The sequence below is a fragment of the Coregonus lavaretus genome (assembly GCF_964263955.1).
Source record: "Coregonus lavaretus genome assembly, chromosome: 22".
Classification (NCBI taxonomy): domain Eukaryota; kingdom Metazoa; phylum Chordata; class Actinopteri; order Salmoniformes; family Salmonidae; genus Coregonus; species Coregonus lavaretus.
This window is the reverse complement of record NC_140009.1, coordinates 16,166,393-16,190,882: the sequence shown is the minus strand read 5'-3', so window position 1 is coordinate 16,190,882 and position 24,490 is coordinate 16,166,393. Positions and strand designations below refer to the sequence as shown.

Here is a 24,490-nt window from a genome sequence, read left to right as displayed (position 1 = left end):
CGGCAAAGCCAAGTACTAGCTAGCGAGATCCTATTGGCGCGTTGTAGCATGTCTTTGCATATTTCCGTTAGGGAACGACTCCTCTTTGAAGTGCGCTTGTGTACGAACTCAATTCACTCCTTCTAAACAACGCGATTTTTACAACTTTGGTAAAGCGTCAAGTCTATAAATGTAGTGCACTGTGTTCGTAATAGATTGTAGGTTTGGGAACAGAAAAAGGTATTGAGATCAGATGTTTAATCGATGAGAAAATTTGCAGAATGTCGGCCCAGTTTTACCTAGTTCCATCCCCGCCACCCGCGACTGGACTTCCTCTCACTACCATATTTGGTGGTGAGAAAACGTTCTAAACGGATGCTTCAGATTTATAGCCCTGTGACGTGTCTGGGTTAACCCTTCTCTCTGTGGTTTTAGCCTGTCTTCATAATGTACTGTCTTTACCCCTACTACTGCGTTGTCTGGCTATCGTAAAAATTTATGATTTTTTTTGTTGCTTTTTGGTCTTAATTTGAGGTTAGGTTTAAAATCATATTTTAAGAAGACAAATTGTAAATAATAGGCGGGGTTTATGACTTTGTGGCTGTGGTAACTACTTACTACCCTACTACTGTGAGCAATTCTACTGCAGCCTATATACGACTGGCTTATACCAAAAAATTACTGAGTGAGCGTCTCGACCAAGGCGAATCTTTTCATAGACATTATGGAATTCTGATCAACTCTCCATCTTTGCAACATCACTAAATGTAGAGTAAGCTATCAATTTGCATGCATCCAGGAGGATATTGTTGTTTATTCATCATTTATTTCCATTTTGGAGTAATACAGGGGTTCACACACCCCTATGATTTTCAGAAAATGAGAAACCTAACTATGTTACGGAAGGCTGCGCGCAAGATATAAGGTGAATATTAGAATAAAAAGGAGCTTAGAATTTTTTTGTTTCCTATTATCACAATGTCTGTGGCATTTTCATCGGCGCGCCCAAGTAGTAAAGGGGAGGTGACACAACAAACTATACAAAAGGTAATGCATTTTTTTCTCCATCACGTCGTCAAATAGGACGTATTTTGTCGACTTGAGAGCTTGCATAGTCAGTCAGTGTCAATGGTGGGAAAGTAGTGAACAACAGCACACAGAAGGCAACTGGTACAGTAGAGCGAGCCAAACGGCGACGTGATGATATGACGCTATTAAAAACAGAATAACATTACTCCAAGGCTACTTTTTGTTGTTGTTTCCGTTGCCCCCTAAAACTTCAGTGTGGCTTTCTATGGAAGCTTACATAACGCCTACTATGTTATGCGTTAAAACAACAACAAATGTTGTCTAATAATAGATCATCAACATCCTAGAAAAATAATGCAAGTTTGTCCCGAGTCTGACTGAAATATTGCTTATTCTGGTGCATGAACTTCAAGGGATTTTTTTGTGAACTGTTGAGAGTGATTTTTTTATTGGATCAATATTGTATCCTTTGAAAACCAAACTCCATATTGTTACCAAAAATAGCCAGGGGTGCCAGAGACCTGAGAGTAGACTAGTGAGAATTCTTTGGACAGCCAGTGGTAAGAGGCAGGTGCACTCGATGAATGGATAGTCTGACAGTGGCGACAGAGAGTGATTAATTGAAGGTGTGTGGATCACAGTACAGTCGGAGCCTACGTGCAACATCCTTGGCCCATTGTTTATCCTCCAAGGAACGGGGCAGGCATTGCATTAACTTTGGGTGGCTTTCAAATGGTTTAGGGCATCCGAATGTATTTTAATCAAACACGGTTAGAGCGCTTAATTTGGATATGTGTACCATAGTTTATAGAGGACAGTGTAACAGATGTATATCGTACTCTCCTTGCGTTGTGTTTTCTCTTAATAAATCACATCAGCCAGTGGTCCCAGTTGAGCATCACATATTTCTGTTGTTAAATGGGAAACAGCACGTTAGTTGTGCGGAGCTTAACGATATTGATGGCTGTCGATGGCAAAATCCCTTGCATCACATTTTCATACTGGGCGAACAAAATACAAAAATACAATACAAAATATAACATGTGTAAATACCTGTTGTTAAATGGGAAACAGCACGTTAGTTGTGCAGAGCTTAACGATATTGATGGCAAAATCTGTAACATGAAGGCAACTGTGTTAGCAGTGGGCTCATGTGACCATTACGTCGGTGTATGCTAGCTAACACACTTATCTACAGCAATCATATGCCAAAGCACATCCCAGAAAGCCCCTCAATCCCTAACAGGTACCATATACCCACACATGTATGAATCAGTAACGTACAGCAACCTTGTACACATTGTAAAATATATAATAAATAAATATCTCCCCCTAGCTGCAAGCGGGGCCAATCACAACACGCCTTATTGTCATCAGAGTTGAACCAACCAATAAGAATGCTTGAACATTAAATACACATTTCTTTAGAGGCAAATGGAAACATAACCAACCCTGTTACATTCTCCCCTGCTGAATTACACTTGCATACTATAAAGAAACAAAATGAGGTATGCAATACATATGCCACCAAATATTCCAGTGCAAAGACTATTCTCTAAAGAGAATTAGGGGAATTCAAAGACCCCGTAGGAAAACATGCCTGTTACATGTTCAGTACACTCAGTGACAATAAGAACCTCAGACAGAAAAAACTTGGCCAACTTGACCTCTGACCCATGACCTCTATGGGGTCTCTTGAAAGTAAAAAAAAAAAAAAATGGGCTACAGACTTGGATTCTAATCCTACACCCACACAGGTATTCTAATGAATTCTGTATGAAAAACCCTCTGTGTCTGCATAGTCTCTATGAGTCTCACTGGGCGTTTCCTAACCTGACCAGCCCCTGACCTGACAGGCCTAACAGAGTTATTACGTTTAACCTGTTCACCTACAACCACCACTGGTGGGTCACTGTCCACAGTCGGTGGATAGTCAAGGTCAAGGGTTCTGTGACTGTTGCTGGAGCTTGTGCTACCAGCGGCATCTTCAGAATGCCTTTCTTCTTCAGAGGGTTCTGACATTTCTTCTCCAAAGGTTAGCTCTGACATGCTTGTGCCACCAGTGGCACCCTCAGAATGTGGTGAGTTCTGCGGATCCCTCCCCAGTGGCCCATCTTCCAGCACATCTGGGGTTTCTTTTTCAGAGTGCTCCGGCTGTGCTTCCCCCGAGGTCTGTTCTGATACCCACACCCTAGTCCTCTCACCAATCTGGTATATCGTTCATGGATGAGTCCTCCATCTCCTCACTCGGATCCTCACGGTCTCCCGTATTAGGTGTCTCCAAGGCAGTGTCCGGGAGAGGCAAGAAGTTTACAGGCATTATCAGATTACGGTGGACCGTTTTCTCCTGGCCAGTTGACATGTTCTGTATCTTGAAGATGTGGATGTCACTATTCTTCTCCGTAACAATATAGATCTGCCAGCTTTCTCTTTCCACGTTCACCCTTATTCGCCAGCAGCACCCGATCACCGACCTCCACTGGAGCTCCTCTGATCTTCCTGTCGTAGAGGCCTGCATGCCTCTTCAGCTGTTTGGTTGCCGACACCTGTACTGTCTCCATGGCCTCCCTCAGGTCTCTCGTCAGGGACTTGATGTACTCGTCATAGTCTACAACCTCTAAGTCTTGCAGCACAGTACCAAACATCATGTCGACAGGCAGACGTGGGGTTCTCCCAAACATCAACTGGAAAAGGGCGTAGCCCGTAGTTTCATGGACTGTACAGTTGTAGGCGAAGGTCAACGACTTCAGCTTCTGGGGCCACCTGTGCTTCGCTCTCGCAGGTAAAACCCTGATCATGTTACCCAGCGTTCTATTGAACCTTTCGACTCCCCCATTCCCCATCGGATGGTAGGGAGTTGTGTGCAACTTCTGGACTCCTGCAGCACTCAACAACTCAGCAATCAATTTACTTTCAAAGTTGGCCCCTTGGTCAGAGTGGATACAACGAGGAAAACCATACACACAGAATATGTTGTTCCACAGCTGAAGTGCCACTGCTTTAGCTGATTGGTTCGGACACAAGAAGGCATGGGCTATCCAGAACATCCAAGGACTTGTTGTTGGAGTCTTCAGCAGACCAGAAGTCCACACACACCAACTCGAGGGGCTCAGTCGTGATGATGTTCTCCAGTGGAGCTCTGGCCTCTGGCTCGGGGGCCTTACTGAACACACACCTCTTGCAGGTCTTGACATACACTCTCACATCTGAATCCAGACCGTGCCAGAAGAACCTCGGTTTCGTCAAGTACAACGTCCGCTGTTGCCCCTGATGACCTGCTTCATCGTGGACACCCTTCAAAACTGTCGCCGTCATTGAGGTGGGTACTACATACTGGTACGTCTTCTTCTTTGACAGCAAACTTTTGGTAACGCGATATAGTACACCCATTTTCAGAGTGAGCTTCTCCCAGGTCTTCAGAATCCGCAGAGCCTCGAGTGGTTCATGGCCACGTTCCCTCCTAGAAGGTCTACGGCCCCTGTCCACGTAGAAGACAACTCTGGCGAGTGCATCATCCTGGCGCTGCTTTGATATCAGGTCGTCACAGGATAGCACTCTCACATCTGACATCTCAGATGGCACCAGTGACTGAGTGAGCTGAGGCAGTAGCAGCGCATAGTTCTGTAGACCAGCCTCCCCTTGCGACCTCAGGACTGCTGACACCACTTCCTTTGTCAGAGAACCAGGAGAAGGATAGGAGGTAGTTTGGCAGTCCATAACAATTTCACAGGCATCTGCCTCAATTGACGGTGAGCAGCTTTCGAGGTCGAATGGGTGGTTCGACCAGCAGAACACATCTTGCAACTTCTCAGCATGTACTCCCGCAGCTTCTTCCAGCAAGGCCTTGTATGGAACCCTTGTGATGCGGTGGAGAGTGCTCGGCTGCACAAATGGCTGTCTACTGTGCATCAGCAATGACATTTTTGGGACCGGGGATGTACTTGATGTCAAACTCGAATGGAAGAGAGTTTAGCAACCCATCTCTGTTCACAGGCGTCCAATTTGGACTTGGACAGGATGTACGTTAATGGGTTGTTGTCTGTCCATACAGTAAAAGGCTTGCCCCTTAGCCAATGACTAAACTTCTCGCAGACGGCCCAGCGTAAAGCAAAAAACTCTAACCTATGGGCAGGATACTTTGACTGTGCATAAGTAAGTAATTTGCTAGCGAATGCTACGGGTCTGGCTGCAGACCCATCCTCTGGCACCTGGGAGAGGACAGCACCTAATCCATTACTAGATGTGTCTACAGACAGCAAGGAAGGTCTACTAAAATCAGGGTGGGCTAGCATGACCTGATCGAGGAGAGCTTGTTTCAACTGACTAAAAGCCTGTTTGCACTCACCAGTCCAGTCTGCTGCTGTGAGTTTCCTATGTATTCCTCTTTTCCTCTTACCTTTCCCATGGCGTGGTGCCTTCGTCCCCGTTGTCAGCCCATGCAGCGGCTTAGCGATGGTGGAGCACCCCTCAATGAACTGCTGGTAATAGACTATCATTCCGAGAAAGGACCAAATCTTCCCTTGAGAGGGCACGTCCGTGTTATCCTCCATGAGATCCTTCTCTGTCATCCCTGCAATAGCCTTCACTTTTTCTGGGTCTGTGGCCACACCTCCTTCACTGATGACATGCCCCAAGAACCGCACTGACCTCTTCATGAAATGGCATTTCTTTGGAGACAATTTCAGATTATGGGCTTTGAGACGCTCAAAAACTGACTCCAAGCGTTGCAATCCAAGTTCTTCAGTCGGGGCAAAAACCAGCACATCGTCCAGGTAGCATAGAAGGCTAGAAAAATGTTGATCCCCAAAAATGCTCAACATTATCCTCATTAATGTAGCTGGGCTGTTGCATAGTCCTTGTGGAAGACGGTTATATTCATATAACCCAAAAGGAGAAGTGAAGGATGTAAACTTCTTGTCGTCTTCATGCACCTCCACATTGTAGTAGCCTGAGGTCAAATCCATTGTAGAGAAGAAGGCATTGCCACCCAAGGCCGCCAGAGCATCAGCTTGGTGAGGTAGAGGGTGAGCATCCTTTACGGTGCGAGCATTGAGCCATCGGAAGTCTGTACACAGTCTCAGATCACCAGACTTCTTCCAGACCAGCACGAGCGGGGAGGCATACTCACTGCTGGATTTCCTGATTATCTCTCGCTCTTCCATCTCATCCAAGGCCTGCCTGAGCTTGTCATAATGGTTAGGCGAGAGCCTACGGTAAGGTAGCCTAAAAGGCTTAGTGTCACTGAGTCTGATGCGATGGACATATCCAGTAGCCTTCCCGCAATCTAGTTTGTGCCGGGAGAAGATAGACTCGTAGCGGGCGATAAGCTGAACTAGCCTGGCCTTACACTGTTGCGACAACTGAGTGGACTCAATGTCAATGTCACCTAGCCCTAGCTCGTTCAACACCTCACTTGTCACTCTGTGCGGTTTGACGGTACTGTCAACGGTCAAGCTATCTCCACTACCATTGTCAAAGTCTGGATTGTCCTCCATTTTGTGTACCTGCTGCACCAGGGGGACCGGTTCGACAGTGGGCCCATCCATATAGTCAGTGTCAAAGTCCTCTAATGCCATGCAAGGAAAAAACGTCCGCTATCTTGGCATTGCGTCTCACTGTTACTGGCTTTGGTGAGGGATTGATAACTTTGACAGGGACCCAGCCATCGCTCCACAATGTCGCTACTGTTCTCCCCACTATAATGTTTTTTGGTCTTGAGCATGCCCTCGTAGGCTCAATAACGATAGCACTGCCCGCGGATACATATTGAGGCGTACACAGCCGGCCCCAGACTGAATGTTCCTGCATAGGCTCCAATATGACCGCCCGCTTCAGCCTTACTGTGCCCACTCTTTCTGGCACTTCGGTCCCTTTCCATCTCTCTACATTAGCAGACGGAACAGTTTGTCATCTCCATTGTGTTCAGATGATGACATCTTCTCCCAGAAGTCACCAGTCGTCTTCAGCTCCCTGATGAGGTGTTTTATCACGTTGCTGCCTAGGATGAGCTCATCACGTTGGCCATCCACTACTAGAACAGGGACAGAGACACTGCTGCCATACACAGACAGATTCAATTCACACACACCTACAGGCTTGGTCTTCAACCCCCCGCAGCCAACCAACACCACTTCAGTCGGACTGAGTGAGCCACTCTTGAGCACACCTGCTTTCTCAAGGCGTTGCACCACTGTTGAGCGCAATGTGCATGCCATAGAACCGCTGTCAATCATAGCGCTCACCTCTATAGCATCCCCCAGTAACACCCTAGTATAGAAGAGTTCATCGTTGTGGAGCACTCTCTGTGTATTTTGCATAATGACTTTTTGACTTCATCACAAACCCTTGAATATATTGACTCTAAATCTACACCACTATCTGATTGGGGCACCTCACAAGGCCCAGCACTTCCCCACATCCCGTGCGGGCCAGCTAGTTTTCCTGCCGCTGTGTCGTGTTGCTGTCTGATGGAGGGACGGGAGTTACCGATGAAGTGCGAGGGCATTCTTGACGTGTGTGCCCCGCTGCATAACAGAGGAAGCATAGGTGGTTAGAATAACAATGATCCATTGTGCTGTGATTCGCATCCCCACACACTTTGCATTGCAATGACGGGTTCTCCCTTCTCCTGGGCCTCCTCTGGAAACGGTTATTATAGCCGCCTACAGGTTGCTGTGGCCTCTGCTCCAAGACCCGTTCAAGCATGCCAATCACACGATCCAATGCCTCGGATGAGCCATTTGTGGGCTGCTGCAAGCTGTCCGGGCAGTTTGCAACAGCCGACACTGGCCTACTTACTTCCTGCGTCAGTGTGGTGACCAGTGGGGCCAGCCGCAAGGGACGTGGAGCCTTGCACTTCCTCTGGTACTCCTCCAGCCTGCCATGGACCTCCGCAGCCGTCCACTCATGCGATGGTTTGCACATGAATATCAATGACAGCTCTGGGTTCGGACAGTGCTTGATGAACATGACAGTCAGAACACGTGATGGATTGTCTAGCTCCTTGTTCTGCCTCTTCAAACAGTCCTCTGCCACCTCTATGGCCCTGTTCAGTCTGATCCAGTAATCAAATGGAGTCTCCCCTTCCATTGGCAACGTAGAATAAACATCAGCTAGGGGCATGTCGGAGTTGATTGTGTCGCTAAAGTGATGCTTCAGAATGTCAAAAACTGGTCTAGGGCCCTGGCTTAAGTCAACTGGGTTACTGCGTAGGCTTACTCTTTCCACGTCACGTGCCCGACCTGACAGCTTACCCAAAACTTCATCTGACCTCTCCTGCCCACCATAGCCCTTCTTCTGCATGTACACTAACATGGTCTCCTCCCACTCATGCACTGTGCATTCCTCTGAACCATCCCCCCTGAAACAGACTGGTTCCCTGACATCATTTTTCACCACTACATTTAGACTAGAGCTGGCCCCAGCCTTGGTACCACCAACATTATCAACCCTCTGTCCCACCCCATCTCCCATAGCCTTTGATTCCAAACAAGAGGCAATATTTTCACCTATGGAGTAACCTATCTGCTTAACAATGCCCGCCAGGAAATCCATAGACACATCCTCCATCCTAGGACTAGGTGAAACTGGCTCGAATGCACCAAGTTGAGGTAGCTCTAAATCATGTGGAAAGCGCACACTTGCCTGTGCAGTTGGCCTGGCCAGAGGTGTGGAAGTAACTGGAGAAATAGTTGCCCCCCTACCCACTGGCGGTGAAGGGTTAAACATGAAAACTCCCCTACCTCTCCCAAAACTTTCCATTTTTTAAATATATATGGGTGATTCTTTAACTATGGTACTTTTCTTGTCCCTGGATGAAATAATAAAAACTAAAAAACATTTCTTCTTTTTTGTTTTTGTCATACTTACTCCACCCTAAGGGGAACTTATAAAAAATGTATCATGGCTCAATCATTCTTTTTATTATATAATATGAGGCCTTTTATGCATGGTTTTTACTGTTTTCCCTCTGTCCCTAAGCCAGACTTTGTATCTTCAACCTCGCTTAATTCTAAATTAAATATTTAAATAATGTAGATTTCAAGTACAAATGATAAAATACCATTTATTTCAATTCTACATATTATATATTGTGATACATATTCACATTTTCCTATATTTTTCATAAATAGAACCCTTGTCCCTTGGGGTCACTGTCATTTCCACCACACTGTACAAAATAGAATCCTGGGATCAGTGTTTTAGGTTTGTATATTTAGTAACCATAGCAACAGAAACTCCACAGTGGAACACATGGCTGGATGAAATGGTGTCCTCTACAGGGGGTAATGAAAAGAAGAAAAATCAAGGTAAATATGAGTAAAACTGAGAGTATGTTTATTGGTCATCATTTCCAAACAGCTCATATTTCACATGGACGTAAAAATAACTGGATACATTTAATTTAATAATGTGTAATTTGTGTATATTTAATGCTAACTCTAAAACTAATATTAGCAGGCTAACATAGCATGAGATTTTAGAGGGAAAGTGGGGAAATGTCATTTCCACCACAGTCATTTCCACCACGGTGTTCATTGTGGTGGTAAAGACAGGTTGTGGTGGAAATGACATTGTTCGTGCTAAACAGCAAATTATTTGGGCTATAATACTGATACTAAATTCAAAAACAGTTTTAACAATATTACAATATTGTTGGTAAATAAGAGAACAATAGATAAGTAGGTTTGACATGATGTCTTGGCTCTTTCTTTAAGATGGCAAGCAATACCACAGCACAGAGGTCAAGATCATACAGAGAAAGAATAAAATCAGATCCACTTAAATATGCAGAGTCCCTCAAGAAGGACAGAGAAAGATACCTGAAGAAAAAGCAACAAGGTGTTGTTAAATCTGTGACAGAAATGCCGAAAAGAGAACAACGAAAAATGAGAAGACAGTGGCGAATTTCTCAACGAAACAGACGTAGGAAATGGAAAATGGTCTCAGCAGTGAATAGTTTCATGGCACATACAACACCACCACCATCACCAGACAACATGAGTGTTAATGCAGAAGACATCCCTGAAACACCTCAGCTGTGTGAGCCTACACCAGAGAGAACTCCACAGAGGAAAAGAGGGAGAAAAAAGGTTGCGAAGGCAAAAGCAAAGGTGTACAGAGATCTTAATGACATTAAACAAAAGCTTGAGGATGCCCTCAGAAAAGTTGAAAAATACAAAAAAAGAAGTAATCGACTGAAGAAGAACCTGGGGATCCTAGAGTCACCTAAAATGAAAACAAAGCAACAGATGCAGCAAGAAAGCAAGCAATTAAAGAAGACACTCCTATTCCATAACACCATTATGTCAGAAATAAGAAAAAAGTATCAGAATGTTGACAATCGTAAAGCTCGGCAACTGATCTCCAAACTTGTGGCTGGCAAGATCTTTAAAAAATACCGCCTGGTCACCATGGCCAAGAAGGAGTTTGGATTCTCTACAAAACTAATCAGGACAAACATGACAAGGGCCGACAAACTCAAATACACCCGCAAAACACAACGAAACAGAGTCAGCCAAGAAGTGAAGGAAAAGATAACAAAGTTTTTAGAACGCGACGATAACAGTAGGGCCACTACTGGAAAGAAAGAGACAATTACAAAGATGAAAAATAAAATGCAAAAGCGCTTCCTGGTGGATTCTATGCAGACACTGCACCTGAAGTTTAGACACGAGAATCCCGAAGTCAGACTCTCCTATGCAGAGTTTTGCAAAAAGCGACCCTTTTGGATTGTTAAACCAACGATCAAAGACAGAGACACAAGCACACTTACCAGCACATCTCAACCCATCATAGACCTGCATGAGGGACTGATTGGAAGTTGGTGTGTGGTACGGTATGATGGGGATCCTTACCCTGGCATTATACAGGATGTGGACCCTGAGGGTTGTGCTCTGGTGAGAACCATGAGTCATATTGGCAAAAACAAGTTATTCTGGCCTATGAGAGACGATGTTATTTGGTACCGGCCAGAAGATGTGATCAGGCTGGTCCCAGAGCCTCAACCAGTAACAAAGAGGCATGTGATGGTGGAGCCAACAGTTTGGAAAGAAATATGCTCTGTTCTTGACCATGAAACATAACTGAACCTCTGGCCCATATGCAAGTTTGACAGATACAGTATTTAGCAAATACAATATCTATTTAGTCAGATTCAACTTGTTATTCCACATGATTACGTTTGACAGTACATGGATTTACGATATAACACACATGACAGTAATGTTTAAGTACAGAGTGTTTGCTCTGGTTCAGCATAGGCATATAAGTTTTCAATTTCAAAATATATTGCCTATTTTATCTGTTATTCAACTGGTTATATTAAGGTTATGTTAAGGTAATGATGACATAAAGGGTTTGCTCTAGTTTGTACTAGTTTGCTCTAGTTCAGCATGTAGAAAACAGTGAAGAAATGATTTGCTGATTTTTAACACAAATTCATGTTTTTTCATTTTTTGGATTGTTTTTAATTTAAAAATATTGGTGATATGTTTTTGTTCACAAATGCTGTTGCTTATTGATTTGCTCTGGTTCACCACATAGAGCAGTAGAAAAATTGTTTTTAATTGGAAGTTGCCTATCTGTCATTTCCGCCACACACTGTCTCTTCCGCCACGCCATGTCATTTCCACCACAACACATATTTTAAAGTAAAACATATAAAAAACATACAATCAAACCAACTATATTCAGTGGTGTTGATAATTGTGCAGTTAGGGCTAAGATTTGTGTATACACTTTGAGAAATATATGATTTTGAGCTATGATAAGAAAATGAAATGTTCCATTGACCTAGTTTTAGGTGTTTTTTAGTGTAAACATTGTAAAATATTTACAGTTACATTTCTGAAAAAAATAATAAATTACAAATTTGAACAGATATGTGTGTGCTATGTAATCAAATATATTTATAACAGAAGATATTTCATTATTTTATCTTAAAAATACATGTTTTGTTATGTGATGGAAATGACCGTTTTCTTGGACTGTCAGATAAAAATGGCAAAAAATATATATTAGTAAATACAAATCATCACAGCCAACTTCAGGGAAGGTTTCCAGACAGAATGAGAAACCAACTGATACTAAAAAATTGTTTGTAGAAATGTTTTTATTTTCTGAAACTGTCTAGCTCAAAGAGTACCTTAGTTGAAGAATTACCCATATATATATTTAAAAAAAATTTTTTTACTAAATCAATATGAACACTTCTATAAAATCAGCTTCAACATAATGCGCTCAAAATAAAAGTTTAGTAGTAGTTGTCTAACAAGACCAAGAATCAACACAGAAAAGTAACAAGAAACGCCTTAATAAATAGTTGTCGCCACCGTGTGGTAGGAAATGGCGTCGCCCTCACGTTAATTTGCTTCGGAAGGTTACTAGCATAACAGCACAATTACATCAATAAATAATCATAGCATCACCACATACAAGTAAAAACAGTACATTAAATTTCCCCCACTCACTCATGCTACCAGGAGCTCCCTGAGAATTCCACTTGTGCAGAAAGCGAAACCTAGGCCTCTGGCGTGCATCAGCAACCACAGTAGTTCTTGAAGCCGGGTCTCGGATCCCTCCACGTGACGTCCGGCGAAGACAAGAATCCAGGTCACGGCACCAGTGTAACAGATGTATATCTGTCACGCCCTGGCTCTGGGGACTCTTAAATGTTGAGCCAGGGTGTGTAGTTTCTATGTTTAGTTTTCTATGTTTGAGTTTCTAGATCTTGTAGATCTATGTTGGCCAGGGTGGTTCCCAATCAGAGGCAGCTGTAGTTCGTTTTCTCTGATTGGGGACCATACTTAGGCAGCCTGTTTGGCACCAGTCTGTGTGGGATCTTGTTCCGTATAGGTATGTTATTAGTCTACCTTGGACTTCACGTATCGTTTGTTTGTTGTTTTGTCGTGTGTCTAATCGTTAATAAATATGTACGCTTATCACGCTGCGCCTTGGTCCGTCTCATCCGTTAACGATCGTGACAGAAGATCCCACCAAATGAGTACCAAGCAGCGTGCCCAGGAAGAGAGAATAGCGATGTCTCAGGTGGGCAAATGGTGGTCATGGGAGGAGATATTCGCGGGGAAAGGGCCATGGGCGAAGGTAAATGCCCAGGCAGGAGAGGAGAAACGGCGCCAACCGTGCCGACGACGGACACCCGAGAGGCAACCCCGAGAACATTTTTTTTGGGGGGCACACAGTGTGGACGACGAGGCAGCAGGAGGCAGCGACAGGGCGAATCTGCAGACTAGGAGAGGAGGCCACCAGGTTACGGGGGCTATTGGTCCAGAGGGAGCAGGAGTTAATTGGTCAGAGGGAGGAGCTACAGGAGGCGATAAGGGAGAAGGAGAGTGTAGAGGCACGGCGAGAGGAGCTGGTTAGGCAGCAGAAGGAGCGGGGGTTTATAAGGGAACCCAGTCCCGCTCCTCGCAACAAGCAAGTGGTGTGTGTCGCCAGTCCGGTCCGGCCCGTTCCTGATCCCCGCACTAAGCCAGTGGTACGTGTTCCCAGTATGGCCCGACCCATTCCTGCTCCCCGCACAAGGCCAGTGGTGTGTGTTCCCAGTACAGTCCAGCCCGTTCCTGCTCCCCGCACCAAGCCAGTGGTGCTGGTTCCCAGTCTGGCCCGGCCCGTTCCTGCTCCCCGCACCAAGCCAGTGGTGCGTGTTCCCAGTCCGGCCCGGCCCGTTCTTGCTCCCCGCACCAAGCCAGTGGTGCGCGTCGTCAGCCCGGTCCGGCCCGTTCCTGCTCCCCGCACCAAGCCAGTGGTGCGCGTCGCCAGCCCGGTCCGGCCCGTTCCTGCCCCTCGCACCAAGCCAGTGGTGCGCGTCGCCAGCCCGGTCCGGCCTGTTCCTGCACCTCGCACCAAGCCAGTGGTGCGCGTCGCCAGCCCGGTCCGGCCTGTTCCTGCCCCTCGCACCAAGCCAGTGGTATGCGTCGCCAGCCCGGTCCGGCCTGTTCCTGCCCCTCGCACCAAGCCAGTGGTGCGCGTCGCCAGCCCGGTCCGGCCCGTTCCTGCTCCCCGCACCAAGCCAGTGGTGCGCGTCGCCAGCCCGGTCCGGCCCGTTCCTGCTCCCCGCACCAAGCCAGTGGTGCGCGTCGTCAGCCCGGTCCGGCCCGTTCCTCCTCCCCGCACCAAGCCAGTGGTGCGCGTCGTCAGCCCGGTCCGGCCCGTGCCTGCTCCCCGCACCAAGCCAGTGGTGCGCGTCATCAGCCTGGTCCGGCCCGTTCCTCCTCCCCGCACCAAGCCAGTGGTGCGCGTCATCAGCCCGGTCAAGCGGGGCCAATCACAACACGCCTTATTGTCATCAGAGTTGAACCAACCAATAAGAATGCTTGAACATTAAATACACATTTCTTTAGAGGCAAGTGGAAACATAACCAACCCTGTTACAACAGCACACGTTCCCCTTTCTAGTTCACTCTGGCTTTTTGTCACTGATGCCGGAATGTTATGATTGGCTGAAGATAATGAAAGACTTGAGTACGTGCGCGCCAGTCCAGAGTATTCAGGACACCTTATTATAGTGTAGTAGTGTAGTAACATTATAGTTAAGCTACTCTCCTAACATGTTTTTTTTTGCTAACACTTTACGTGACACCCAGTGTCATGACACAGTCATAACCATGTCATAATATGTCATAACAGCTGACATAACTTGTCATAATATGGTCATGACCCATATATTTACACCTGTTGTGACATGCACTATATATACAAAAGTATGTGGACACCACTTAAAATGTTTTATTTTTATTTGCATATTTTTTTTATTATTTTTTGGGGGGGGGGGAATGGATCAGCTTAATATTGCAGATAGATTGTATCTTCTATCAATGTAATTGTCTGCATCACTTCCAATCCCCCATGTTTTTTTTTTATTATTATTATTATTTTTTATATATATACTCCCCTTTATTACTTTTCAACCCCACCATCCTTTCCCTACTTGGAGTAAATTAGTGAACAACAATGCCCAGGCCTCTACTTCCGGTCTATACTTACTATCTACACCTTATGGACAGAGTTAATTTTACAATAATTATATTATATATATATATATATATTTTATTTATTTTTTGCTCCTGAACTTCTTCTACTCTCAACCTCTCCGATCATTTTCATGATGTCCATCCGGTTTGCTTCTATATGCCATATCTTTCTAACTATGCTCTTTCCCAAAAGCTCCCAACATACAACCTATATACTTATTATGGACACAGTATGCTTACATTATTAGCTATCTTTGTTATTATTTGTTGTTATTTGTTATTAGTCCCATCCTTCAACTCTATTCAATACCTCCCATCTATCTCTTAACACCATCCATCCTTAACACCATCCACCCCTTCAAATTAGTGGATTTGGGTATTTCAGCCACACCCGTTGCTGACAAGTGTATAAAATCGAGCACACAGCCATGCAATCTCCATAGACAAACATTGGCAGTAAAATGGCCTTACTGAAGAGCTCAGGGACTTTCAACGTGGCACCGTCATAGGATGCCACCTTTCCAACAAATCAGTTCGGCAAATTTCTGACCTGCTAGAGCTGCCCCAGCCAACTGTAAGTGCTGTTATTGTGAAGTGGAAACGTCTAGGAGCAACAACGGCTCAGCCGCGAAGTGGTAGGCCACACAAGCTCACAGAACGGGTCTGCCTAGTGCTGAAGCATGTACCACGTAAAAATCGTCTGTCCTCGGTTGCAACACTCACTACCGAGTTCCAAACTGCCTCTGGAAGCAATGGCCTGCACAGAGCCCTGACCTTAACCCCATCGAACACCTCTGGGATGAATTGGAACGCAGACTGTGAGCCAGGCCTAATCGCACAACATCAGTGCCCGACCTCACTAATGCTCTTGTGGCTGAATGAAAGCAAGTCCCCGCAACCATGTTCCAACATCTAGTGGAAAGCCTTCCCAGAAGAGAGGAGGCTGTTATAGCAGCAAAGGGGGAACCAACTCCATATTAATGCCCATGATTTTGGAATGAGATGTTAGACAAGCAGGGGTCCACATACTTTTGGTAATGTGGTGTATATTGCATTATCTTATGGCTGGTTATGACACCTACATGAGAGTGTCAAAACCCACATTTATTCAAAAAAAAATTTCCCTGCCAAGAAGTTTATTTCGTTTGAAAGTTTGTTTCTTAAGTCCTTTGTTGTTGTAATGAATTCTTTACAGTCATGTTTTTTTCATCATATTTTAATTAACTTGTAGAAAATACACTTTATGACAGTCCCATGAAGTATTATGAACATCCTGTGTCACTTTACGTGGACTAATAAAATGCACTTTATGACTATCATAATAATATAAGCAAGATAGGCCTATCACATACATGTCCTTATGTCAGTCATCAGTCAAAAAGAAGGTGTCTTGTCCTTCTCCTGAAATCTGCTCCTGCATTCATTCCAGTAATCAGCAACAGAGCATTGGGGTAGGTGCATGTCTGATATCAATGTGCGCGCAATTACAATGACAATTTAATATGGTACATTGAAAAAATATATATACAACATAAACAGACTGTTGACGCGTAGGCTATGGTGTAATGAAATGTTTTGCCTTGTGTGGTAGGTTTTGTGGGTTTTTACACTATTATGTAGGTGTCATAAACAGCCATAAAATAACGCAATATATGTCACAACAGGTCTAAATATATGTGTCATGACAGTGTTATGACCATATTATAACAGGTTATGTCAGCTGTTATGACGTATTATGGCATGTTTATCAAAAAGTGTTAGCTTTTTTTTTTACTCCCCAAGATGCTGGATGAAAATCAACATCTGATACAATGTATAATGGATTACCAGAGTAAAGGAAAAACAGCAGAATGAACACAGTAGGAGTCACTTCTGTCCTCATAGGCCTACTGTTGTGCACAGATGCATGTTATAGGCTACTGTATAGCAGATGTTTGCCTGGAAACCTGTCGTTGAATTGCGTTGAATTCTACTTTGGGCAGAAATGAGCGTTTGAATCAGGAATGTTTCCTTTCATGACCTCTACAAGCCAAAATGTTGAATAAAATGATATTTTAACATACTTTACCGGTTTTCTGTGCGGTTGGTCCTTTTGGCAGTAGGAATGTGAGACAATATATCCACAGGAAAGTATAATTAAGTAAACTTTTCAAAGCGCTGATGAATGAATGAATGAATAAATGAAATGTTATTTTTGTGTCAAATCGTCAGTTGGCAACCCATACTTTATGGGATTAATTGACACATAAACAAACATTATAATAATTCACTGTGATAATTCAGTGATAATTCTTCTTCCGGTGTTCTCTGCAGTGCGCATCGCATAAAAAGTGAAAAACATTAAAGATAAAAATCAATACATAATAATAAATAAGGTAATTATAATCCAAACAATAATTATATCCAGGAGCAGTAAAAAATATGCATACATACATACATATACATACAGTGGCTTGCGAAAGTATTCACCCCCCTTGGTATTTTTCCTATTTTGTTGCCTTACAACCTGTAATTAAAATTGATTTTTTGGGGGTTTGTATAATTTGATTTACACAACATGCCTACCGATGCAAAATATTTTGTATTATTAAACAAACAAGAAATAAGACAAAAACACAGAACTTGAGTGTGCATACAGTTGAAGTCGGAAGTTTACATACACTTAGGTTGGAGTCATTAAAACTCGTTTTTCAACCATTCCACACATTTCTTGTTAACAAACTATAGTTTTTGCAAGTCGGTTAGGACATCTACTTTGTGCATGACAAAAGTAATTTTTCCAACAATTGTTTACAGACAGATTATTTCACTTATAATTCACTGTATCACAATTCCAGTGGGTCAGAAGTTTACATACACTAAGTTGACTGTGCCTTTAAACAGCTTGAAAAATTCCAGAAAATGATGTCATGGCTTTAGAAGCTTCTGATAGGCTAATTGACATAATTTGAGTCAATTGTAGGTGTACCTGTGGATGTACAGTCGTGGTCAAACGTTTTGAGAATGACACAAGTATTGGTCTTCACAAAGTTTGCTGCTTCAGTGTTTTTAGATATTTTTGTCAGATGTTACTATGGTATACTGAAGTATAATTACAAGCATTCCATAAGTGTCAAAGGCTTTTATTGACAATTACATAAAGTTTATGCAAAGAGTCATTATTTGCAGTGTTGACCCTTTTTTTCAAGACCTCTGCAATCCGCCCTGGCATGCTGTCAATTAACTTCTGGGCCACATCCTGACTGATGGCAGCCCATTCTTGCATAATCAATGCTTGGAGTTTGTCAGAATTTGTGGGTTTTTGTTTGTCCAGCCGCCTCTTGAGGATTGACCACAAGTTCTCAATGGGATTAAGGTCTGGGGCGTTTCCTGGCCATGGACCCAAAATTTCGATGTTTTGTTCCCCTAGCCACTTAGTTATCACTTTTGCCTTATGGCAAGGTGCTCCATCATACTGGAAAAGGCATTGTTCGTCACCGAACTGTTCTTGGATGGTTGGGAGAAGTTGCTCTCGGAGGATGTGTTGGTACCCTTCTTTATTCATGGCTATGTTCTTAGGCAGAATTGTGAGTGAGCCCACTCCCTTGGCTGAGAAGCAACCCCACACATGAATGGTCTCAGGATGCTTTACTGTTGGCATGACACAGGACTGATGGTAGCGCTCACCTTGTCTTCTCCGGACAAGCTTTTTTCCGGATGCCCCAAACAATCGGAAAGGGGATTCATCAGAGAAAATGACTTTACCCCAGTCCTCAGCAGTCCAATCCCTGTACCTTTTGCAGAATATCAGTCTGTCCCTGATGTTTTTCCTGGAGAGAAGTGGCTTCCTCGCTGCCCTTCTTGACACCAGGCCATCCTCCAAAAGTCTTCGCCTCACTGTGTGTGAAGATGCACTCACACCTACCTGCTGCCATTCCTGAGCAAGCTCTGCACTGGTGGTGCCCCGATCCCGCAGCTGAATCAACTTTAGGAGACGGTCCTGGCGCTTGCTGGACTTTCTTGGGCGCCCTGAAGCCTTCTTCACAACAGTTGAACCTCTCTCCTTGAAGTTCTTGATGATCCGATAAATGGTTGATTTAGGTGCAATCTTACTAGCAGCAATATCCTTGCCTTTGAAGCCCTTTTTGTGCAAAGCAATGATGACGGCACGTGTTTCCTTGCAGGTAACCATGGTTAACAGAGGAAGAACAATGATTTCAAGCACCACCCTCCTTTTAAAGCTTCCAGTCTGTTATTCTAACTCAATCAGCATGACAGTGTGATCTCCAGCCTTGTCCTCGTCAACACTCTCACCTGTGTTAACAAGAGAGTCACTGACATGATGTTAGCTGGTCCTTTTGTGGCAGGGCTGAAATGCAGTGGAAATGTTTTTTTGGGATTAAGTTCATTTTCATGGCAAAGAGGGACTTTGCAATTAATTGCAATTCATCTGACCACTCTTCATAACATTCTGGAGTATATGCAAATTGCCATCATAAAAACTGAGGCAGCAGACTTTGTGAAAATGTTTATTTGTGTCATTCTCAAAACTTTTGACCACGACTGTATTTCAAGGCCTACCTTCAAACTCAGTGCCTCTTTGCTTGACATCCTGGGAAAATCAAAAGAAATCAGCCAAGACCTCAGAAAAATTGTAGACCTCCACAAGTCTGGTTCATCCTTGGGAGCAATTTCCAAACGCCTGAAGGTACCACGTTCATCTGTACAAACAATAGTACGCAAGTATAAACACAATGGAACCACACAGCCGTCATACCGCTTCGGTCTCCTAGAGATGAACGTACTTTGGTGCGAATAGTGCAAATAAATCCCAGAACAACAGCAAAGGACCTTGTGAAGATGCTGGAGGAAACAGGTACAAAAGTGTCTATATCCACAGTAAAACGAGTCCTATATCGATATAACCTGAAAGGCCGCTCAAAAAGGAAGAAGCCACTGCTGCAAAACCGCCATAAAAAAGCCAGACTACGGTTTGCAACTGCACATGGGGACAAAGATTGTACTTTTTGGAGAAATGTCCTCTGGTCTGATGAAACAGAAATAGAACTGTTTGGCCATAATGACCATCGTTATGTTTGGAGGAAAAACGGGGAGGCTTGCAAGCCGAAGAACACCATCCCAACCGTGAAGCATGGGGGTGGCAGCATCATACTGTGGGGGTGCTTTGCTACAGGAGGGACTGGTGCACTTCACAAAATAGATGGCATCATGAGGAAGGAAAATGATGTGGATATATTGAAGCAACATCTCAAGACATCATTCAGGAAGTTAAAGCTTGGTCGCAAATGGGTCTTCCAAATGGACAATGACCCCAAGCATACTTCCAAAGTTGTGGCAAAATGGCTTAAGGACAAGAAAGTCAAGGTGTTGGAGTGGCCATCACAAAGCCCTGACCTCAATCCTATAGAACATTTGTGGGCAGAACTGAAAAAGCGTGTGCGAGCAAGGAGGCCTACAAACCTGACTCGGTTACACCAGCTCTGTCAGAAGGAATGGGCCAAAATTCACCCAACTTATTGTGGGAAGCTTGTGGAAGGCTACCCGAAACGTTTGACCCAAGTTAAACAATTTTAAAGGCAATGCTACCAAATACTAATTGAGTGTATGTAAAGTTCTGACCCACTGGGAATGTGATGAAAGAAATAAAAGCTGAAATAAATCATTCTCTCTACTATTATTCTGACATTTCACATTCTTAAAATAAAGTGGTGATCCTAACTGACCTAAGACAGGGAAGTTTTACTAGGATTAAACGTCAGGAATTGTGAAAAACTGAGTTTAAATGTATTTGGCTAAGGTGTATGTAAACTTCCGACTTGAATAGGGCTTTTTTTTTGCCATGGAAGATTCTTTCTTCTCTAGCTGTTGACTACTGTGATAATGGTCCTTTTGCATTACGTCATAGGATCAATATGTTGTAGAATATTTATATTTTGCGAGACTGTAAGTTTCTGTCTTGCAGATACAGTGATATTTCCAGCAATACATCTGGCAACAGAAATAAATATATTTGGTTTTTGAGTTGGAGGTTTGTGATGTAAAGGGAAGGAGTGGCATCTGGAGTTTTTGCACACCACCAAGACCACCACTAACACCACCACCACCAATACTACCAACACCACCACCAACACAACCACACCAACACCACCACCACCACCACTGCTTTCTCATGTGATTGACCCACTGGGATTTCTAAAACCTTCCCTCTCAGTCATTGGTCTTTTCAGAAAGTCATATTTCATTTAATTCTCATAGAATTCTATCAGTTTTCAGATCATGGTTTGGATAGGGCTGAACATTCTGAAATTAGAATGACTGGACTCAAATGGTAGCCAAAATCCTTCAGTTCTTAGATGCATTTTCTTCCCATGACAAACATTACCAATTCACATTTCAGATACAGTAGGGAATAGCCATCCTTCGGAAACAAAATAAGTGAAAACCAGAATACGTGGGTTTCAACAAGAGACTTCAGTCTACTTAACGCCTCCTACACTATCATGTATTCAGTCTAAATTTACTTGAACTTCAGTCATTCAACCACAAAAAAGCTTCTCATGACATAATTTGCACCCATAAGACGGCACTTCTCAGTAAGGCCATTCTACTGCCAATGTTTGTCTTCTCTCTCTCTCTCTCTCTCTCTCTCTCTCTCTCTCTCTCTCTCTCTCTCTCATATGCACAGACACACACTACTAATGCACGCAGGCACACATCGTGCCTCTCTCTCTCTCTCTCTCTCTCTCTCACACTCACTCACTCTCTCACACACACATTTTGTTATTCTATCCTTGTGGGGACCTATTGTCCCTAACCTTAACCCCAGCCCTAAACCTAACTTCTAACCCTAAACCTAACCATTTATCCTAATTCTAACTCTAATTGTAACCCTAACCTTGAACCTAACCCCTAATCTTAAAATAGCCTTGTCCTCATGGGGATGTGGGAAATGCCCCCACAAGGAAGAATTGTCCTTGTTTGGGGGATTTTAGGTCCCCACAAAGACAGAAGAACCAACACACACACACACACATACACACACACATTTGTTTTACAATCCTTGTGGGGACCAAACATTTGAATCACAAATCCTATTGTCCCTAACACCTAACCCTTAACCTCTAACCCTAACTCCTAAATCTAACCCCTAACCCTAATTCTAACCCTAAACCTAACCCCTAAGCCTAAAATAGTCATTTTCCTTATTGGGACCGGTGAAATGTCCCCACTTGTCTGAATTTTCCTTGTCTTACTATCCTTGTGAGGACTTCTGGTACCCACAAGGATAGTAAAACCAAACACGCAGACACTCCCCTCCAACTCTCCAACTGCCAAAGTGCCCCAGCCCCCTTTAGTCACCAACAGAGGCCCATTGGTCGGACCAGCTGATTAACCAATCCTGGTGTCGCCTGTCTTGCAGGATGTGCACTGCAGTACATGGGACAAGACGAGTTCTATGGAGAGCAGTATGGACACACTCAGAGCTCCAGTGAGCCTATAAACCAGCAGTATTACCCTGATGGTAATCATTCAGAGACTTGACCCTCACACACACAACCACTCCAAAACACATACACACTTTTCAGACATCTCAATCACACACACACATATACATGTCATCCCACTGCTCTGTCTTCAAGTAATACTGCAGCGCTGAACTCAATATATCAATCCTCTGGCTTCTTGTCTTGTCTTTATCTTCATGTGGGAGTTTAATGGGAGTCTTTTGTACGGTCATAATATGGATGGATTATGATTGTTATGGCAAAGTGCAGAGGTTGGTCCCAGAACTGTTTCCTCCCGGTGTGTCTGTCAATAGTGTTCCCCTTTGGTGTACCTAAACTTGCAGATGTCCCTTTTTTTTCATTGTTCAGGCCAGAGCTCCAACTGATTGTAGGGGGTTTGTGTGTGCTTTGTTTGTTTGTTTGTGAGTTTGTATTTGAGTGTCCGAGGCACGGCAAATATCTGTTTGTGCTCTTGTCATCTTATGGGTGCACACCTATGTATGTATAAGCTTTTTATGAACTGTGAGAGGACCAATGACCCACATTGTTTTTAATAGAGTGGTTTTGGCATGTGCTCATTCCTGCCCCCTCCAGGTCATGGCGAGTACTCCTACCAACAGTCGTCCTATGGTGAACAGGGCTATGAGAGGTCCTTTGACGAATCCTCACAGCACTACTACGAAGGAGGTATGTTCCCAAACTACATCAGGCTCATGCCTAATAAGCATTAATGTTGTGATAATATTGTAGCTATGTGCCACACTAGGCCTAATCTCGGACACCCAGAACTAAAATATTGCAGATGCTTGATTACTATTTATGTTACGTGCATCTGTCCACGAGGAACTACAGTCGGTCTAATACAAGTCTGAAGTAAGTCTTGAAGTAGTTACATTCCTACTTCTGACCCCCAGGCAACTCCCAGTACAGTCAGCAGCAAGCCCAGTACCAGCATGGCTCAGGCCAGCAGCAGCCCTTCAGCCAACAACAGTACCCCGCACAGCAACAGGGCTACGGTAAGGAACATACACACAGGTGCGCACTTGCCTATGTTTTGCTATGGACATGTTGATGCTGATAGTTGGGATGGTTGGGAATTGAACATTAAATCAGTAAATTGGTATTTTGAGAAGATGATTGTTTTACTGTTACATCTGTCAGTGTGATTGAATACTTGGTTGATTGACTGATTTGGTCTCCAGATCCAGGTCAGGATGCGTCGTACCAGTACCAGCAGGGTCAGGGCCAGCAGGACAGCTCCTCCCGCTCCTACCGCTCCTCCCAGGCTGCCCCTGGGGCACAGACACAGAGGCCCTATGCCTACCAACAGGTACAGCTACAGCTAACCCCAACCCCACGTTTTGAGGAAGACGGTGCTTTCCAACCAAATATTGGGTAAATTGGGCAACTCACACCGCAAATTACCACAATGGCAATGCCCATGGGTTGCTTTTAATCATGAGAAAGTATTAATGAACAAAAGTATTCCCCATCTCATGCTGACCTGAAATGACTAAATATTTGTGTTTTCTTTTCTACCTCCCACTCTCTTAGGGTAAATATGGAAACTACCAGCAATAAGGCACCACCTCCTGGGCAAACTGGTGGACAGGTTAGGCAAGGGAACAATTCTGTAAATGCCCCTTAACAGTTGTGTGTAAACCAGTCTCTGAGTAAATTAGTTAGATTACGCTCTGAATCCTTTTAGTTTGTTGAGAGACAGGTTAGCAGGCTAGACTGTCAGCTCCATTGTCCGCTTGTTCACTATTTTCTAGCTGAGTAGAGGTGAACTGGTTCAGGAGATCCTGTATGAAGCACCTCTCATCTCTGCTTTTCCTCCTCCTCACCCTCTATAAGAGGATTTGAATTAGGGAGGTATCTGGTAACAAATCGGGGCACCCTCAATAGCATTATTATATTAACATGGGCACCATAAGTGTTTTAAACTCATGTGAAATTTGAAACCTGCCTCTAAATGTCTTC

At 44.0% G+C, this 24,490-nt stretch overlaps 1 protein-coding gene across 1 annotated transcript; it reads left to right on the top strand.

Moving 5' to 3' along the window:
- Positions 1-957: 957 nt before the first annotated feature.
- Positions 958-24,155, top strand: LOC311149535 (calcium-responsive transactivator-like; the record flags this gene model as incomplete). The annotated part of the gene is made up of 8 exons (XM_084186713.1): positions 958-1,026; positions 16,785-16,855; positions 17,316-17,332; positions 22,423-22,524; positions 23,102-23,194; positions 23,422-23,523; positions 23,710-23,902; positions 24,062-24,155. 8 exons carry the CDS (start codon positions 958-960, stop codon positions 24,153-24,155), a joined length of 741 nt encoding a protein of 246 aa, XP_084042839.1.
- Positions 24,156-24,490: the final 335 nt, after the last annotated feature.